A 20,370-nucleotide genomic window follows, 5' to 3' on the forward strand; every position below is an offset into this window, starting at 1 on the left:
CATTATTTTATGTTGACACTACCAGTTTGGTCTTTGTTTAACGAACTGCCAAACATTTCGGCAGTACGGTCGGTCACCAAATCTTTGTAGCAAACACTTATATTAGGGTTGAACGCTTTAAGCTAGAATGGTTTTAATCAGTTATTGGATAAAAACATTCTAGCTTAAAGCGTTCAACCCTAATATTAGTGTTTACTACAAAGATTTAGTGACCGACCGTACAGAATGGTTTATTCAGTTATTGGTTAGGATCGATAGTGTTACAAAGGTTTGAGTCACAGTTTTGGTGTTCTACCGTGGGATAAATTTTTAGACCGTTCTGGGTTCGGCAACTGGGCTGCAAAATTGTGAGTCGAGAAGGAGAGCGTCCAATATTGCCCGTTGTGAAGATTTATAGATTCTTCTTCTTCTTCTTATTTCTGGCGAGCCGACACCGTTCAGCATCAGCTCTAGTTTAACGTCCGCCTATTTCTGGTACTAAGCCTAAACACGGACGGTCAGGGAGACATCCACACACACCTGACACCCTACATATCGAACCCATCAACACATGGGCTGGGACCTACGGCTTTACTTCCTATCCGAGGGAAGGCGTGATCAGATATTTTTGTCTCAGAAATACCGACGGCGTCGACTAGGATTGAACCTAGACCGACTGGGGTGAGAGGCAACCACGCTTACCACTACACCACCGACGCCGCTGATTTATAGATTCCGACGCAAATCAATGATTAGGCTCATTTTCAGCGTAGGTGCGTTATAAATGTTTGTTTACAATGCAAAACTATCACCAAATGTGTACCTAACAACACAGCGTAAAAAATTCACCAGGACGCGGTCTGGTTTTATATCTGTGGGCCCACGCAACAAAAATCCACGCAACTAATTTTCGCGCAGGAGTCTAAACAGGTGGAATCTCCGCAATATAGCTCTGGTCCTCACAAGTTTCTACCTCATGCTTCCACGAGTCAAGCGATGACAAAGACTCCCAGCTAAGAGTTGTGTGCTTAGCTGGTAGTGCAGCCTGGGCACTGTTGTCCTTCTGACTTCAGCTAGATTGAGGAGGTACGATCCGAGCGTCTGTTCACCAAGGAGGTGCGGCTCAAACAGCGTATGTTCTGGCATCCAGTGGCTGAGTAAGAAACGCTGCACCACGCCCAGCTAGATCCAAGGTGGTAGCCCCATCAGCGTGGTCGTCCCAGTGTTGGTTGGGACGTTAAACAGAACTGGCACCATGGCCCTCCAGCGAGACAGGAGCGTTGGCATAGGCCCAATAAGCCACCCGTAAAAATCCCCATTGCGAATAACATAGGAGAAAATACGACTCGGTACAATCGGCAAAGACTCACGCGACGAAATAAGGACTACGATTGGAAACTTGGAACATGGAATTGCAAGTCACTAGGTTTCGCAGGATGTGACAGGATAATCTACGACGAACTACATCCCCGCAACTTCGACATCGTGGCGATGCAGGAACTTTGTTGGACTGGACAGAAAGTGTGGAAAAGCGGGCATCGAGCGGCTACCTTCTACCAAAGCTGTGGCACCACCAATGAACTGGGAACAGGATTTATAGTGTTGGGCAAGATGCGACAACGTGTGATCGGGTGGCAGCCGATCAACGCAAGGATGTGCATGTTGAGAGTTAAGGGCCGTTTCTTCAACTACAGCATCATCAACGTCCACTGCCCACACGAAGGGAGATCCGATGACGAGAAAGAAGCGTTCTACGCGCAGTTAGAGCAAACATACGATGGTTGCTCGCCGCGTGACGTGAAAATCGTTGTCGGCGACATGAACGCGCAGGTAGGAAGGGAGGAAATGTACAGACCGGTAATTGGGCGAAACAGCCTGCACGCCGTATCGAATGATAACGGCCAGCGATGCGTAAACTTTGCAGCCTCCTGTGGCATGGTAGTCCGAAACACCTTGTTCCCCCGCAAAGACATCTACAAAGCCACCTGGAGATCACCCGACCATCAAACAGAAAACCAAATCGACCACGTTCTAATCGACGGTAAATTCTTCTCGGATATAACCAATGTCCGCACATTACCGCAGTGCGAATATAGATTCGGATCACTACTTAGTAGCTGTATGCATGCGCTCAAAACTTTCGACAGTTATCACCACGCATCGAAGTCGAACGCCGCGATTCAACATCGAGCAGCTGCGTAACGTAGAAGTGGCTCAAGACCAGGCGCAGCAGTTAGCAGTGGCCCTACCAACGGAAGAGCAGCTTGGCGCAGCTACACTTGAAGATGGCAGGAGGGACATCCGATCCGCCACGGGTAGTACCTCGGCTACAGCACTAAGGACTGTTCATTTTATAAAGAGGACAACTTTGCAAGGCTATAAAAAGAAAACGCGTAGTTCAAATTTGAGCAGCCTTGGTTGGTTGTTCAGTACATTATATTAGCAGATAATAACTATATTTAAATTGGGTTAAAATTGTTGGAATTCATAGAAATGTGGCAAAGTGTTAGGAGAGGTCAATTTTTCGATCCCCAAAAACTAAAGATAAACACAAAATTACTGTAAAACATCGGTGTATCGTTTTTAATTTCATAAAAGTGTTTGCCATACTGCAGCAGTATGAGTGATACATATTCTGGCAAAATATAGACATAATCGGAATATTAGTTGTTGAGATATTAAAGTTACAAGTTGGTCTCGATTTTCAGAACAAAATTTATTTGTTAAACAAAAAATATGAGAATATTAAATTTTGAATGTTTTCAATGGATCTAGCCGAAAGTACTAATAATGCAATTTCAAATGCAGAAAACCGCTTCTTGATAGCATTGTTGGCTTGGTTACTGTGCTTCATGGCAGTTACCGGAGGAAAAACAGCTTCGTTCTTTGAAGGTTCTTCTAAATAACGATGTAACCCATTGCAAATACAACATAACAATGATGTCGAAAATAAAACTTTACATGTAGTTATTTTGAAATAAGGTATATAATCACATAGGATCAAGCCTTGCTGAAAATAAATAATAATAAGCTTCTCTAGAATCGAAAACTTGCATTTATGGGGCAAGAAAATATGAAATTTTTCACTATGACCATAATTAAGGATTAAATTTATGATGAAGAATGTACTTTAAAGCATATTTTTCTTCGGTATAATTTAGAATGCGACTCTCTTCTATACTGGACAAATTTTAAACTGAATCCGTAGTGTTATTGCATCACTGGACTTAAATAAGTATGTTTTATCAATTTCATTGATAACAAGGCAACTTACTATATCAAGCTGTATAATGCTTGGTGCATTATTATTGACCAACTATTACGTTCTACCTTTAGTAGAATAGTATTAGATCCCAATACATTGAAAAGTTCATAAAAATTTAAAAGTTATGTATGTGGAAAGTTATGTAGAATTTTGAGAAATTGGTTTTTACTGAGTTTTAACGAAAACCACTCCAGTTCCATCACCAAGGACAATTTGTATAATGTTATATTTTTCCTACACTGTAGAATAGCTATGGAAGTTTATGCAAAAAACTGGTAATGATTTTATTGAAAAATAAAAAAGATATCACACAAATAAGGTGTCCTCTTTATAAAATGAACAGTCCTTAGGCATCGCGACTCCGAATCACAGAAACGACTGGTACGACGGCGAATGTGAACTGTTGAAAAACGAGAAGTGTGGGCGAGAATGCTGCAACACCGTACGAGAGCGAATGAGGCACGTTACAGACAGGCGCGAAACAGGCAGAACTCAGTCTTCCGGATGAAGAAGCGCCAGCAGGAAGAACGAGATCGCGAAGCGATGGAAGAGCTGTACCGCGCTAAGGACACACGAAAGTTCTACGAGAAGCTGAACCGCTCGCGCAGAGGCATTGTGCCACAAGCCGACATGTGCCGAGATAATCACGGGAATATTCTCACGAGCGAGCGTGAGGTGGTCGAGAGGTGGCGGCAGCATTACGATGAGCACCTCAATGGCGACGTTGCAAGTACCGAAGGTGGCGTGGTAACAGATCTAGGAGTATGTGCACAGGACGAAAGACTTCCGGCCCCTGACCTCCAAGAGATTGGGGAGGAGGTCGGCCGGTTGAAAAACAACAAAGCCGCTGGAGCAGATCAACTACCAAGCGAGCTTCTAAAATACGGTGGAGAAGCACTGGTGAGAGCACTACACTGGGTCATTACCAAGATTTGGGAGGAGGAAGTATTAGCGGAGGATTGGATGGAAGGTATCGTGTATTCCATCTACAAAAAGGGCGACAAGCGCTGCCTACAAGATACTCTCTTAAATTTTATGCCGGCACCTATCACCGATTGCAAAGAGAGTTCATGGAGCAATATCAGGCTGGATTCATGGGTGAACGCGCTACAACGGAGCAGATGTTCGCCATCCGCCAGGTGTTGCAAAAAATGCCGCGAATACAACGTGCCCACACATCACTTGTTCATCGATTTCTAATCGGCGTATGATACAATCGGTCGAGAACAGCTATGGCAGATTATGCACGAATACGGATTCCCGGATCCGTTGATCAAGGCGACGATGGATCGAGTGATGTGCGTAGTTCGAGTATCAGGGACACTCCCGAGTCCCTTCGAATCTCGCAGAGGGCTACGGCAAGGTAAGGGTCTTTCGTGCTTGCTGTTCAACATTGCTTTAGAGGGTGTAATTAGGAGAGCGGAGATAATCACGAGTTAAACGATTATCACGAAGTTCGTTCAGCTGCTTGGTTTCGCTGATGATATTGATATTATTGTTCGTAAATTTGAGACAATGGCGGCAACGTACATCCGACTAAAGAGTGAAGCCAGGCGAATCAGATTAGTCATTAATGTGTCGAAGACAAAGTACATGATGGCAGAAGGCTCCAGGGAGGAATCACTGCGCCCGCCACCGCGAATTTATATCGACGGTGATGAAATCGAGGCGGTTGAAGAATTCGTGTACTTGGGCTCACTGGTGACCGCCGACAACGACACCAGCAGAGAAATTCAGAGGCACATTGTGGCAGGAAATCGAGCTAACCTTTGACTCCACAGAACTCTACGATCGAATAAAGTTCGCCGTAATACGAAGTTGACTATCTACAAAACGCTGATTAGACGTGCCGAGAACCAACGCGCCCTTGTAGTTTCCAAACGGAAGGTGTTGCTTACCATCTACGGCGGAGTGCAGATGGAAGACGGGACTTGGAGAAGGCGAATGAATCACGAGCTGCATCAGCTGCTGAGAAAGCCAACCATCGTCCACACCGCGAAAATCAGGAGGCTACGGTGGATGGGTCACGTCATCAGGATGTCGGATAGCAACCCGACTAAAATGGTTCTCGAGAGTCATCCGACCGGTACAAGAAGACGAGCTAGCGAGCTAGATGGGTCAAACAGGTGGAGGACGATCTGCGGACCCTTCGCAGAGTGCGGAACTGGAGACACAGCCATGGATCGAGTGGAGGCGATTCCTACTTACAGCAGAGGACACTGAGAGCTTAGTCTTAGGTAAGGTAAGTAAGTATCCTTGCGGGCATGATACCCATAGCACTAGTGGTGACACTCCTTCAACGAGCTTAGTCTATAGTAATAGCCAGGACTCAATCTTCCAGGGGGATTTCCAGGAAAATTTGAGGCGGTTCCTGATAGAACGCTTACCAAAGAGAATACCGTAAACCGGGGTAAAATTGATCCCATTAAAACAACTTTTGCTGAAAACATGAGCACCAGTTCAAATATTGTCAAAAGTCAGTTCTGGGTGGACCTCTTTAAAACTACGTGACACAATTTTGGTTCAACAAACTAACATGAATTTAAATAACTTCAAACCCTCAATATTGAACATCAGTTAAAATTTAAAATTGCCTTTTTTACTTAATTTCGACCTTCTGAACACAAATAACGCGTCAAAACTCTAATATCTTAAGAATTCGACTGTTAAAAAGCTAAATTACCTTTTGAAATTGACGCTTAAACGTCTGAAGGTAGGCAATTTCCTATGAAATAAACGAGTTCCACCACATTGCATTACTTTTTGAACTGAATCTTACAGTTTAATACATGATTCTTGTCTAAAATAGTTACATTACAACACAATAAAGGTTGCAATAAAATGTTAACACGAAAAGTTCACAGGTAATACTAGGAGCAATCGATTGTTTAGTACCAACGATTTTATCTCAATAAGCAACACATTGGAAAACCTTAGAAAAAGTAAAGTAAGACTAAATAACTTTTTAAAAAAACTGATAAGTCCACACTCATCTTTAGGCATCTATAAACTAACGAGGTAAGAATTTTATGATCATAACGACGTATAGAAGTTACTAGACTGGAATTACAATTTAGTCCGCGATTGATCAATTTCACCCCGCTGATCAATTTGACCCTGGTTCACGGTACTCATGTACGCCTCCCTCTTGAAGTCATCCCTCACGGGTGTACCGCGAAGGTAAGTAAGAGAGAGAATGGGATTTTAGTGGGTCAACCCCCACATAACCCGAGGACCCATTTCTGGGTCTTAAATCAGCAGATTTCCTCATTCTTTAAAAAGGTGGTAGATTAATCATTATCAACAACGACTTTGTGAATTTAGGCAAAAACTGCTTTTGAATAGTTGATGAATGCTGATTATTGAATAATGGTTACTTGAATCTTAATACATAATCGAGCTGTGTAGCAATTGTTTTTTTTTCGTCAGTTCATTAGGCTGACACAAATTTATTTTTGACTTTTTGTCTCCCCCCCCTTCAAAAATTTTTTGCTCAAAATGGCATTTTGAGGGGGCAGATAAAAAAATATTTATCAAAATATTGAGTCTTGCTAAAAATTCTTTAACAAATCCGATGAGTTTTTAATATTTTTCAGATTAAATGTTTTATTATTTTTATCCCCCCCCCCCCTCGACCAGCCAAAGAGTGGTGGGACAAAAAGTGAAATAAATATTTGTAACGGCCTTATCAGTTGGAAAATAATGCCAAGAAGAGAAAATAGAAGTAGAAGAAGAAGGTTTCATGACGGTTCACACAACCTCATCGACACCAATTTGCCTTCAAATTGTTGCTGGGGTTAGAAGTGTATTAAGGAAAACGATATTGTCAAGCTAATGAAACACGACAGGCTGTGTTGGGCTGATCACGTCACAAGGATGCCGGAAGGACGACAGTCGAAGATAATATTTCAGTAAAAAAAAAAAACAGGTAGAGACCTGCCCCTTCATGGCAGGCAGTGCATAAGATGGCTGTGAACGGTTGAAGAGGATCCATGAGCACTTCAAGGGGACGGAGAACTATTGGATCAGGACCGTGTTAGGTGGAGAATGATGCTTTATTCAACAAAGCGGATTGTAGCCCTACAAGTGTCCAAGTAAATATTTATTGATTCAGAGTACTGGGAAATGCTGTATTGCAGAATAATGAGTTTTAAGGTACACCTGCTTGTGGCATAAAAGTTTAAACAAATTCAAATCATTCAATACTGCGTATGTTTATTTCAATTTCGCACAACGTGCTAAATAAACAATTGTAGAGCTTACCATGGATACACGCATTGCCCGAACTCTCTCATGATGTTTGCCGTGATATCCTGGACGTTGTACTTGATCAGCTCTCCGCAAAACTGATTGCGATCCATGAAAGCTTCGTACTGGTAGAAATGCAGAAAATCGGAGACCAGCGACAGTTCCATGTTGATCCTCATGAGCTCCGAATGGGCGTCATTGAAATACTGTAATTAAATGAGGTGTGTTAAATTCAGCAACACAAGCCAGAATGAGTTATGGGAAGGAACAATTACCTCATTGATGCAGTTGGTAGACGTAGTAGCGCAAATCTTCAGCTGTTTGATCAGGGAAATAAAGTCATTCTTTATCAGAGTGAACATTTCCAGCACAGTAGGGACAACCGTTGGGATGGTATCCACCTCCGTCTGCAGACACGCTCCGAACTTTGTCAACTGGTTGGGCAGATTGGTGGTAACACTGGTGTATTGCAATGTACAAGATTCTGCATTTGCTTGATACCATAACGAGTTGAGCAGAGAGCTGTAGCTTTGCATGATCTGGTCCATGGTTTGTTGGAGTTCGCTGTTCAAACGGGACAGGTCGTTACCAATGGCTGTGATCACCATCTGTTCGGCGTAATAGAATTGCCTTGTGAACATATCAACGTTGTTTATCACGCCGAACATGTTGGGTTGCGTTTCACCGTAGGTTGCGTTCAACACTGTGTAGGTGGTGTTGACGTACTCCGTGAGGCCGTCGACTTTTGGCATAATTTTGTTGCGGGCGTTGTTAAGGTTTCTGTAGTGTGCAGTCATGATGGGTCCAATGCTTTTCAGACTTGCGGCCATTACATCTAGTCCTTCCGATCCGATAGATAGGGAAGCGTACATCGTGAAGACTCCTTCGCTCAAGAAGCCTAGCATGCAAACTACCGCCAAATAAAGCTTCATCGTGGGGTTGGATGTTCTGCTGTAGAGGAAGTCGGTTGGCACACTTGATAGGAACTACTGTCGAACGTCTGGTGAAAAGGGAGAGTATTTATATAGCCTGTGAAACATTCATGAAGAAACAATGAAGTTTGTGTATTTTAGCTTGCTGGATATTTTTGTACGGTATCAGGTGATGGAGGATGGCAGTTTGAAAGAATGCTTAGTCTTACGTACGTCATAAGTAGGGGGTTCCATAAAATATTCCGGCTATGAAACAATGAAATTCCTTGTTGTAATAAAAGTTAAAACTGTTCCAACCTCGTGGATCTAATCGGAAAACATATGATGGAATTTTTTTTACAGTAGTGGATTTTTGCTACCAAGCATAATTCAAACGTACTCATATCCGTATTAATTTGGATACAAAAACACGTTAACACTTCCACTGGCCGGGGCCCATGGTGTAGTGGCTACACGTTCACTTCATAACTGGATGGTCATGGGTTCGATCCCAGTCTGAGTCCCCATTCAACACTTATAATTGTATTATAAGAAAAACACGTTTATAGTGACTAGTTTTGCCTTTCTCGTACACTAAGTGTACTGGAAAGGCTATATGTTCACTCCAAAAATGACTTTTTGATAGAAGGCCCGGAGGGTCGAGTCACATATACCAATCGACTCAGCTCGACGAATTGAGGTGATGTCTGTGTGTATGTGTGTGTACAAAAAACTCACATCACTTTTTGGCAGTAAACCTCAACCGATTTTAATGACCGACAGTTTATTCGACGTGGCATATAGTCCCATTGTTTCCTATTGAAAATGGTTCGGATCGGTCCAGCCGTTCCGGAGTCATGGCCATTTAGGTGTTCCGGACCGGTACCCCTAGGAGGGACCGTACATGAAAATGCAACAAACCCATGTATGCGACATATCAAACCACGGAATTTTCGATCACCTGATGAATGGTAAGCAGGAAAATAGTCTCAGACCATATTAGAACCGGTAGTGTTCCGGAACCGGTTCCGGATGTCCCGCCGGAAGTAGCCAAATATAAAAGAGAACCAAACCCATGCATGCGACACATCAAACCACGGCATTTTCGATAATCTGATGAACGGTAAGCAGGAAAATAGTCTCAGACCATATCAGAATCGGTAGTGTTCTGGAACCGGTTCCGGATGTCCCGCTGGAAGTTGCCAAATATAAAAGAGAACCAAACCCATGCATGCGACACATCAAACAGCGGCATTTTCGATAACCTGATGAACGGTTAGCTGGAAAATAGTATAAGACCATATCTGAACTGGTAGTGTTCCGGAACCCAGGGGCCATATAGCCGAGGCGGTAAACGCACGGGTATTCAGCATGACCATGCTGAGGGTGACGGGTTCGATTTCCGGTCGGTCCAGGATCTTTTCGTAAAGGAAATTTCCTTGACTTCCTTGGGCATAGAGTATCTTCGTGCCTGCCACACGATATACACATGCAAAATGGCCATTGGCAGAGGAAGCTCTCAGTTAATAACTGTGGAAGTGCACATAGAATACTAAGCTGAGAAGCAGGCTTTGTCCCAGTGAGGACGTTACGCCAAGAAGAGAGAGAGAGAGAGTGTGTTCCGGAACCGGTTCTGGGTGTCCCGCCGAAAGTGGCCAAATATAAAAGATAACCATTTTCGGTAACCTGATGGACGGTTAGCAGGAAAATAGTATCAGACCATATCTAAACCGGTAGTGTTCCGGAACCGGTTCCGGATGTCCTGCCGAAAGTGGCCAAATATAAAAGTGAACCAAACCCATGCATGCGACACATCAAACAGCGGCATTTTCGATAACCTGATGAACGGTTAGCACGAAAAAGGTATCAGACCATACTTGAGCTAGTAGTGTTCCGGAACCGGTTCTGGGTGTCCCACCGGAATTGACCACATATAAAATTGAACATAACTCATTCATGCGACACATCAAACAGCGGCATTTTCGGTAACCTGATGAACGGTTAGCAGGAAAACGGTATCAGACCATATCAGAACCGGTAGTATTCCGGATCCGCTTCCAGTGACTCCAGATGGATGAATGCAAGCTTTTTAAGAAGTGATAGAGGATCATAAATGGTGATAAAAATGTATACCCATAGGCTCTAAAACCATGCAATATGGGTATATCTGGTATTGGGACGAAGTCTGGAGTCCAAAAATGTCGAATAAAATATCCAAGATGGCGACCAAAATATTCAAGGTGGCGTCTCAAAATTCAAGATGAAAGCATAAACATCTAGATGGCAGCTGTTTAATGGAGGTTTAGACTCTAAAACCGTTCAATATGGGTATATTTTGTATGGTGAAGACAGCCGGAGTTCAAACATAGCTACCAGAATATCCAAGAAGGCGTCTCAACATTTAAAATGGCGGTTGATGGAGTTTTGTGCTCTAAAACCATTCAATGTATCTGGTATGGGGAAAAAGTCTGGACTCTAAAAAATAGCGACCAGAATTTCCAACCTGCCGGACATTAATCCTAAATGGCGGGTAAAAATTCCAGATTGCGGCTGTTTTTTAAGAGTTTTAGGCTCAAAAATCAAAAACCAGATAAACGATGATGCCATGAAATGGATTTCTGTTAAACGTATGAAAGTGCGATATTCATCAACACGTCACTTGAGTTGTGTTGAATGTGTTTTCGAAGGCACGAGAAAGGCGTCATCACCGCTAGGTGGATTAATTAGGGTTTTTTTTTGCTTTAGTATTGTGATTTTTAACATAAGCTAATGTTTACCTTCCTGTTTGTTTACCATTTCCTGGAAAATACCTTCCTCATTTTCATCTTAAATAATTATGTAGATGGTGTCGTTTACCTTTGCCTTTTATATATATTATACAAAGTTTTCCATAACTAGACATAATGATTACATCTTTTTAAGGAGAGTGCCTGATCTGATGTTTTTTTTCTCGATATGAGTTCTGTGTATTTTAACAGAGATTTGGGCGCTCTAAGGCGCATCTGAATGCGAATCAAATGTTCCACTTCTAAAGTTACCCGGATAAAAAACTACCATTCATTACATGGTAAATATTATTATCGTATTTTCACGATGTACGGTTTTATTGTTCACAAGAAAACACACAGTAGATATATTGTTACTTTTTACAATAGATAGCAAGCCCACATAATTCGTACAATATAAGTGAACATTAGTTTTGTTAGTGACTAATTGATTCGATTGTTTTTCAATTGTTCTTTAATAATTTAATACAAATTTAAGGACAAGGTATTTGGAGTACATAGCTCAAAATTTCTAGAGCACCGTTTTGTAGAACCGTTGAACAGATTTTGATGGAAATGCATCACGCTAATTGTTCAGTGGTTGTCAACAGCGTGATGCATTTTAATCCAAATCCGTTCAACGGTTCTAGAAAACGGTGCTCTAGAAATTTTGAGCAATGTACTCCAAATACCTTGTCCTTAATATCAGTGAAAATTAATTTAAGTTGTTTTTATACAGTTGGAAAAGTGCCTGGAAAATTCTCATGGACTTTTTATTGAAAAAGAGTTTATTTCTCAATTACAATTAAAAATAATTCGTAACAAATAAATAACAATAAATATTTTTGTTGCTTGGACCATGTTGTTCTACTCTGTATAAGTTTTCGTTGAGGTTTTCGTTTTAAATTTGAGTACACTAGATGTTTCGGTTATCTAATGTTATTCGCTAAACTACAATGACTTGTACTAGTCCTATTGTTCACGTGTTGATTAGAGAACTTGCTATTGATGATCCGCAGAGTAGAGTTTTTACACCGGCAGACTTACGAAGCACTAGACTGAGAACTAGTCATACTTTGACTTCCGTTGACACACGCGTACCGAACAGGGAGGTGATATCTCAGTGAATTGTGAACGATTTATGGTATGGATCATATGACCTAAGGTCTGACTTGTGATATTTGGCCATTGTTTGAAATGATTGATGATAGATCTTATCAACAGCTGCCAAGCAATACATACCAGGCAGACATCAGAGTGTTTGATTCTTATCATAAAATGTGCATATCATTCTTACGACCGCTAATGCTTGTGAATGCTGGATATTAATGTTAGCGGGAAATATAAAAGCGAAAACTGATTACAAATAACAACAAATATTATTAAATTTTCATTATAACAACGTTTCATTTGACACCATTAATTGTATTTGTATTGTAAGATCAATGAAAAAACATTAGGATGTATTGTTTTCTTTTGAAAATTGCCCTAAAAATGTCTCATAAAAACACAATACAGTCTATAGTTTTCCGCGGAAAAATGTATGAAAATTTTCTTAAAAATTTTATGATTAAGATACATAACGACAGATAACGACCACCGTTTTTTATTGTAAAGTGCCAATTACCATTCGCCGAATGGCTTATAACAATAAGGGTGATGGTGAGTGTGCTGTGCAAATTATAATACGTTTAATGGTGAATAATTTTCGAAAAAAATGGTGTTGTACCAATAAAAATTATCGTATTTTTATGATATTTTTTTTATCAGGGTGGGTTTCTTACATATACTTTAAAAAAATCCATTTTCGGTGAAAGCCATTTCTAAAGTTCTTCACACACCGACGATACTTGTTTTATTCAATCATGTCCAATATGTTCTTTTTGTTCGGCAAATGTTCGGAATTTCCACCTTCATAAATTGTTTTAGCTCGTATCATGCGAAGTTAAAGTTTAGAAACCGTTGCCAACGAGCTAGAGCACATTTGGCACCCCCTGTTCCAGAATCGCGCGCGCTGGATGTAATGCAGCACGCGCGCACTGCATTGTCCGAATATCTCTAGCTGGGCAAGTTGTTCCCAGCCCAGGATATAGGTATGATAAAATGGAGACCATATGCGTGCATGCCGCCATTGGGCGCATGTAAAATGTACGCATATCGCCTCTACTTCAACATCCTATTCAACATCTTATACGAGCACTGGTTGACTAGGATTTTATTATGGGCTTGGCAAAAATCCAAGGCACATCTTCTAATTATATATAGCTTACCCTGAAGCGCGGTTCAGCATCATCGTCAACCCGAAGATCGAATCTTATTTGGTCGAATTCAGCAAAGAAAACATCAACGGCAGTTCAGAACGTGCCCCAAGCCATATATTTTGATTTTAAAAATTTTGATTCCATCGTGTTTATCAGACGTTTTCCGATCGAAAAAGTTTAACTCCCCAAGGTAATTTGCGTCGTTCCTGAGATATAGCGTTTTTAAGAAAAAATATTCATTTTTTTTCATATAATGTATCATATAAAATCAGGTGCAGTTTACAAATTTCGCAAAAAAAACATTATTCGATGCCATATAAAGACGTTTTGTGCTGATTTAAACAATATCAAGTACAATAAGGATTAAAAAAATGTGACAGTGTTGCCAGTTCATCTATTATGAGTCTGTCGTAATGGACTAGCATAACCTGTTGAACTAAAAAATGTATCTATTGAGATCATCAATTCTAAACAAATTTCATATATTTTAACATTATCTGAAGTGCTGCCAAATGTAATATTTATTGTAGAAATCTTAATTTTATGAGAACTATAGTATAAAATCTAATTAACAGGCCAAAAGTATTTTTTTTTTCATTTGGGTTTAGTACATTTGGCAACATCGACGTAAAATATACTCAGGAAAACATTTGATGGATGTATTTATAAGCAACAGTGCTGAAAATGTCATTTCAATTTAACTACATTCAATGACCCACAGCTAATTTCAAAAGCTGAACCTGAAAATATGGAATATGATAAAACATGAAGTATGATATCCTTTGGAATTAGATAATATTAGAAACTACGCACCGTCGCGCAACTGGTAACTCAACTTTTCAGTATTTTTTTTTTTATATTCGAAGGTTCAACTCCTTATAAAAATCCCTGTAAAAATATCTTTTGATTAATTTTTACGGCAGTGTTGCCAAGTATGCTAGTATTCCGTGGAAACGCAAACAATAGGTGCGGGGATGCTTAGTATTGCGTTTACCCTTACTGTGAATGCATCACCCCTATGAGGGGATCGCAGAATAATAGATCATGTCCTTTATTGTCCCAGGCAGAGAAGTGAAGAACAGTGCTGAGTATTGTGTTGTCTCTTGATGTGATTGCATATGGTATGAGTTTTTGTTTGTTCTTCGTGGCGATGAATGAAATAAAATTTCTGAGTGAAATGGATTAGTGACGTTTGCTCCCTAGAGGGATGGTAACTACTTTTATTAGGCTTTTTTAGCATGGAAAAGAGATCGGTTGTACGCGAAGGTTGATTCCGGTAAATCAAATCGATTGTTCGATCAATTATAGGTGACTCCCAGATCGACAATGTATCGTATCATATTAAGGATCGGTATATTCGCCTCACTCCATTCATATTCACTCCTCTTTGCTGAATCGAATCGAGAAAGATGCAGCAAACGAATTGTCGTAATCAAACACGCAACCCCATCACCAGTGGGAAGCCATGCGCAAGTTGCTTGACATGGATATTCGTTGCCGTTCGTCGCAGTTTGGATCGCAAGCGAATGAAAGAAAGGCGAATGGTGAAGAATGCTGGTGAGTGATCGAAGTGGCTGCTGTCGTAGCTGACAAGCAAACACACAAACTAAAGCGACAATCGTTCGCTGCGACCAATCACGGAGTAACAATCATAAATTGTGTTGCCATCTATCAGGGGGCTGTTATGGTCTTCTTGTTTTCTTACCCCGCATTAAAATTATGCTGCTGTGTTCAAAGATAGGTCGTCAGCTTGAGCCCTACGCTTGAGCCGCTGTTATGCTGGCTACGAAAACTTTGCATTGGTGGGATGCTCATACTCATGCAGTGTTGCCAATTATGCTCGATATGTATAAAAAAACATAAATCATTTGTTTTCATTTGGTGTTATCTATTTACGGAAGCTTTCGTATAAATTAGATGTTTACAATAAAAATGACATGTGTGGCAACACTTCCGTCTACAACATTGTAGTCATTGAATAAAATGACAATTGAAAAGAATTTCACAATAGATACAATTTATATTTTAACAGTTTATCCTATTCGTTTGCAATAAACGTATTTTTTTATTGCTAACTATCGAACCCAAGTAACACACTTGTCACCGAAGAGTCACGGCGGCGCAGGTTTTTGTTGCGCAGAAGTTACTGTGACTTACTTCTAGCAAGTAAGTGTTTATTTGTTAGAAGTAAGTCACAGTGACTTATGCGCAACAAAAACCTGCGCCGCCGTCACTCTTCGGTGACAAGTGTGTTACTTGGGAACTAACAATAAGGCAATCCATGAGACAGATGCGATCAGCTGATTTTTTTTGTTTACCATGTATTTTTGACAATCGATGATCGGGGTGACAGTTGAACACAAAGGAATTTGTTAAGCACCGACGACACTTGACGAAACTTTGTTAAGTTGTACTCACACTGTGTTTACAGTTTTGGCTGTAACCCCCATTGCGAAAAGTCGTCATGGATTGCCTTATAACTGTCCATTATCGGGTCATTTTGTCAGATAGGACCATGAACAAGAAAACACAGACAAACAGGCGTAACATTGGCAAAATTTCCATCGACCACGGTTTTACCGATTTTTTTAAAGCTTCATAGTTGTAGCTTTCACAATCAGAAATGTGCGCATCGTTTGACGTTTCACACTAGTGCCTTCTGTTGACGATATTGCACAATGCAGTGTATCGTGAAACATTTCCACCAGGTGATGGTAGTGTGAATTAGGCGATGGATTTTCACGAAAATTGTTCTAGGTGTTACGTCTGTTTGTCTGTGAAGAAAAGGTCAACAACAAGGTCGTTAGAGAAGATGTGTATCGTTTTATCTTGCTTACACATCTTGCAATCCACATGGTGCGATTTTTCAGAATAACCTGTACATTGTCAAACACTTGAAGGTTAGGTTTCATGGTACAATAAAAAAGGTAAACTGGCAAAATTGAAAAATATGATATCTGGCAACACTGTATCAAAAAAAATTATATTTTTTATGGATTCCCTGAACGATTTCCTTCAAAAAAGCCGAAGGTCGGAAATGTGTATGTGCAATCGTTTCAATGATAAAAATAAAAGAAAGAGAGTATAATTTTCATATCGGACAAAACGAGGGGTGCTGCCACGGGCCGAGGGGTGATCCGATCGGCACCAAAATTTGGATTTTTTCCTTTTTCCATCTAAACAAATGTTTCAGCCAAATTTGGTTCAAATCCGTGATGGTCGATTGCAAGCGGTCGGTCACTTGGCGCGGAATGACCCATATACGGTAGATTAGCATTTAATGACCTGCTGTTAAGGCACATGTAGTGCCGAATTAAGGTTCAATTGAGAACGGCAAATGTTCCAGAACTAGAAAAGCACTTTTTCCCTAAATGATCCACAAATCGAATAAAATAAGAATGTCTGATTGTTTATTTAGTCAATTATGACAATCGGACACGCTGGTTTTTTTTCGCTTCTTCGTCGTTTTGGAGAAAAGTGCTTTTTCAGTTTTGAATAATATGTGATTCTCATTTGAGCCTTAATGCCTTTTTAACTGCTTATTGGTTACCTGTGTAGGCTTAAGCGCCTTTACCCGCTCTCTGAAATGAAACAAAACAAAATACGGTTCTCTGGGAGTAGGGGAAGTGCAACCAAACAAAAATATATGCAATAGTTATTATGTTCCTAACGACCACTCATAGGCGCTGTCCATAAACTAAACTAAATGTTGTTGATTTGTTTAAATTTTCACCTAGGGGAAATTACCTATTCTCGGCCGTTTTGTTCTCTTCGTCTTTGGGGTTTTTTTGGAATCTATTGAACTCAGAGTTGGTCTCAAATCCTTCCCAACTAAGCTGAACTATATGGCCAAGTTTCAGGCAATTTTGCTGACGAAAACCCCTCATGACGAAGAGAACAAACCTGCCGATAATCACCCTATATGGATTTGCATTATGCGATTTTCACAGTTATTCTGTGTATCCTCGGAGTTTTCCAACCGATACCGATCTGGTTTGCTGTTGTTATTTTTTGTGCTATGGATCGCAAAGAGTTTTATGCAATTCAGTATCATAATTTCTATTTTATATAACTTATTTCAGTATCATAATGGCCAATTTATCCGAACTGGTTCATTATGCAACTGAAATGAGTTGCATAATGAAAAATAGTTGCATAAAGTTCATTATGCAACTCATGTGAGTAGCATTATGAACATCTTTGCGACCTTCATAATGGAAGCTTTTGAAAAAGCTTGCCCTATACGGTCTGTGAAGACCATATGAGGTACCCCTTGGTGCAACTCTGATCTGGTGAAGTTCAGGAAACAGTGCAGAAAGAACTGGAACAGCCGACGTTCGGCTGATTCGGAGGCTTTCAGGTCGGCTCGCAGGGCCTACAAGAAAACTCTCCGGTCTGCTCAACGATCCAGCTGGAAAAACCTTCGTACAAATGATTCCATAGTTTGAGTGAAGTCAGTCGGTTAAATAAAATCCTTGCGAAGTCTAAGGATTTTCTATTGAACGAACTTCGTTTGCCAAATGGCAATCTGATTTCCTCTGATGAGCAATTTCTGAAATGCTTATTCAGCACACACTTTTTCGAAACTTTGGATAGGGTATCGCGCCACTTGGGCGGTGGCTTCTATATTCGTCTGTTTTCCACTATAACTCAGTCAATTTTGAACCAGTTGACTTGAAATGTTGTACACGGGTAGATACTATACCTATCACATCGCATTACAAAAATTGTGTCAATTGGTTCATATTTGACTGAGTTATAGCGGAAAACAGACGAAAATAGAAGCCACCGCCCAAGTAGCGCGATTCCCTATAACATTTTCGGATGAACCTGATGTCTTTACTTGTAGTTTTGATTCTTTGGCTCCGACACGGTGTATTGTAACTATAGAATCGGTTGAGTGGCACTAAATAGATTTGCAGTTTTGCTATTTAAAAATCTTGGCGGGATATTACTGTAAAGTTTGTTCCATAAGTGGGTCGTGCGTCGTATAATGAACCAAAGTGTTTCAGGCCTATCATTTTGACCTCTTCTCTTCTGAAATGCTTAGAACGCATTGTGGATCATCACATCCATGATGTTCATCTCCCTAACGTGCCTCTTCATGTGAATCAACATGCCTACCAATCTGGTCAGTCCGCTGTGACTCTTTTACACAAGGTTGTTTACGATATCGAGAAGGCATTCGCTTCGGGTGTTTTCTTAGATATCGAGGGTGCCTTTGACAACGTGCCTTTCGATGCCATATTGGAAGCCGCACGGGGTCATGGTATATCTCTAATGATTTCCAACTGGATTCATAAAATGCTCAAAAACCGAAATCTCTTCTCGATATTGCATCGAGCGGCGATTAGGAAACTGAGTGTTTGTGGATGCTCCCAGTCCCAAGGGGGAGTCTTGTTACCGCTTTCGTGGAATCTCGTAGCAGATACGCTATTGAGGCCACTCATTAAAAGCGGTTGATTCTGAAATGAATTTAACTGAACATCGGCATCGGATCGTATGGCAGTGGAGGAAGCATTATGACCTGCTCTCTGAAGAGGAAGACAGCAAGGATTAGCTGGAAAATAAACTCGACCAGGACGAAATACATGTTTGCGGGTAGAGACAGAGGCAGACATAGTGATGAATTTGTTGGTGATATTGATTGATAGGGAAAGAATTATTTGTTTTATGATCAGATCCCTTTAAGAAGATTTGGAATTTGGAAAGTTTGACCAAGTCTTTGAATTTCAGACAATATTGTGCATTTATTTCGGTTTGGTTTGACTCAATAACAAAATATGAATATTCAAACTTTTTAGACGTATGGTGGATACATGCATTGGCTGAACTTCATCGACAAGTTCATGGTGATATCCTGCACATTTTGCTTGATCAACTCTCCGCACAGCTGGTTGCGATTCATGGCGTCGTACTGGTAGTACTGGAGCAGGTTAGCTGCCATGGACAGCATATAGTTGATGTTGCTAAGCTCCTGGTAGATGTTGTTGAAGTACTAAAATCAGTTGAGAAACGTTTATCTGTTAATTGGTCATGAAAATTTGAAGACTATAAAAATGTTACCTCGTTGATGCAGTTAGCGGAAGTGGTAGCGCAGATCTTCAGTTGTTTGTTCATTGAAGTCAAATCACTCTTTGCCGTAGTCAGGATTTCCTGCACAGGAGCAACCACAGTGGGAACAGTATCAACCTCAGTCTGCAGGCAGGTTCCGAACTTGGTCAGCTGGGTGGGTACGCTAGAGGCCTGATCAGCCATCTGTGTCACACAGGTTTCCGCATTTTGTTGATAGGCGTACGAGTTGAGCAGGTTGTTGTAGTACTGCATCATCTGGTCCATGGTTTGTTGGAGATCGTTGTTCAAATGGGACAGATCGTTTCCAATGGCCGAGTTGACCTGCTGTTCACCGTAGTAGAACTGCCTGGTGAACCACTCCAGGTTCCACATCATGTTCACCATGTTGGGCTGTGTGGCTCCATAGGAATCGTTCAACGCTTTGTAGGTGGTGTTCACGTATAGCGAAAGGGAATCGATTTTCGGCATGATTTTAGTGCGGGCACTGTTCAGGTTCTTGTAGAAAGAGTTCATAACGGTTCCGATGCTTTTCAAGCTGGCCGACATGGAGGTCAAGCCTTGCGATCCGATGGAGATGGACGTGTACATCGTGAAGACGCTTCCGCTCAGGAAACCCAGCACACAAACTACGGACAACCAAAGCTTCATTGTTACGTTCGCTGATCTGCAGTTGAGATACTAGAAACACCGAATGGGGAATGATATCGAAGGTCTGCAGTGCCATGAGTATTTATATCGAGCTGAGGTACAATGAAGAACTTTCATGTAGAACAATTCTTGGCGGTGGAATGTGAATGACGCAAGTTCAGATGGATGCTTGATGGTTCAGCTTTTAACGATAATCTCCAATGTACCATTTCAGGCAG

General features: G+C 41.0%; 2 protein-coding genes across 2 annotated transcripts; both read right to left on the reverse strand.

Annotated features, from left to right (window-relative positions):
* Positions 1 to 7,494: 7,494 nt before the first annotated feature.
* Positions 7,495 to 8,476, reverse strand: LOC109399259 (uncharacterized). Its single transcript, XM_019671697.3, has 2 exons — positions 7,768 to 8,476; positions 7,495 to 7,698 (listed from the first exon to the last, which is right to left on the reverse strand). Exons 1-2 carry the CDS (start codon positions 8,422 to 8,424, stop codon positions 7,504 to 7,506), a joined length of 852 nt encoding a protein of 283 aa, XP_019527242.3. The 5' UTR covers positions 8,425 to 8,476; the 3' UTR covers positions 7,495 to 7,503.
* A 10,677-nt stretch (positions 8,477 to 19,153) lies between these two features.
* On the reverse strand, positions 19,154 to 20,217 carry LOC109429059 (uncharacterized). The gene is made up of 2 exons (XM_019704895.3): positions 19,496 to 20,217; positions 19,154 to 19,427 (listed from the first exon to the last, which is right to left on the reverse strand). Exons 1-2 carry the CDS (start codon positions 20,150 to 20,152, stop codon positions 19,230 to 19,232), a joined length of 855 nt encoding a protein of 284 aa, XP_019560440.3. The 5' UTR covers positions 20,153 to 20,217; the 3' UTR covers positions 19,154 to 19,229.
* Positions 20,218 to 20,370: the final 153 nt, after the last annotated feature.

The sequence above is a fragment of the Aedes albopictus genome, chromosome 2 (genome assembly GCF_035046485.1).
Source record: "Aedes albopictus strain Foshan chromosome 2, AalbF5, whole genome shotgun sequence".
In the NCBI taxonomy this organism is placed as follows: Eukaryota; Metazoa; Arthropoda; class Insecta; order Diptera; family Culicidae; genus Aedes; species Aedes albopictus.

What these genes read in the sequence shown, in the direction of transcription:
- LOC109399259 (XM_019671697.3), bottom strand. Translation starts at nt 8,424, where the DNA reads ATGAAGCTTTATTTGGCGGTAGTTTGCATGCTAGGCTTCTTGAGCGAA. An exon ending in CTACCAACTGCATCAATGAG is followed by an intron (nt 7,699 to 7,767) that starts GTAATTGTTCCT and finishes ATTTAATTACAG; the next exon opens with TATTTCAATGACGCCCATTC.
- LOC109429059 (XM_019704895.3), bottom strand. Translation starts at nt 20,152, where the DNA reads ATGAAGCTTTGGTTGTCCGTAGTTTGTGTGCTGGGTTTCCTGAGCGGA. An exon ending in CCGCTAACTGCATCAACGAG is followed by an intron (nt 19,428 to 19,495) that starts GTAACATTTTTA and finishes AACTGATTTTAG; the next exon opens with TACTTCAACAACATCTACCA.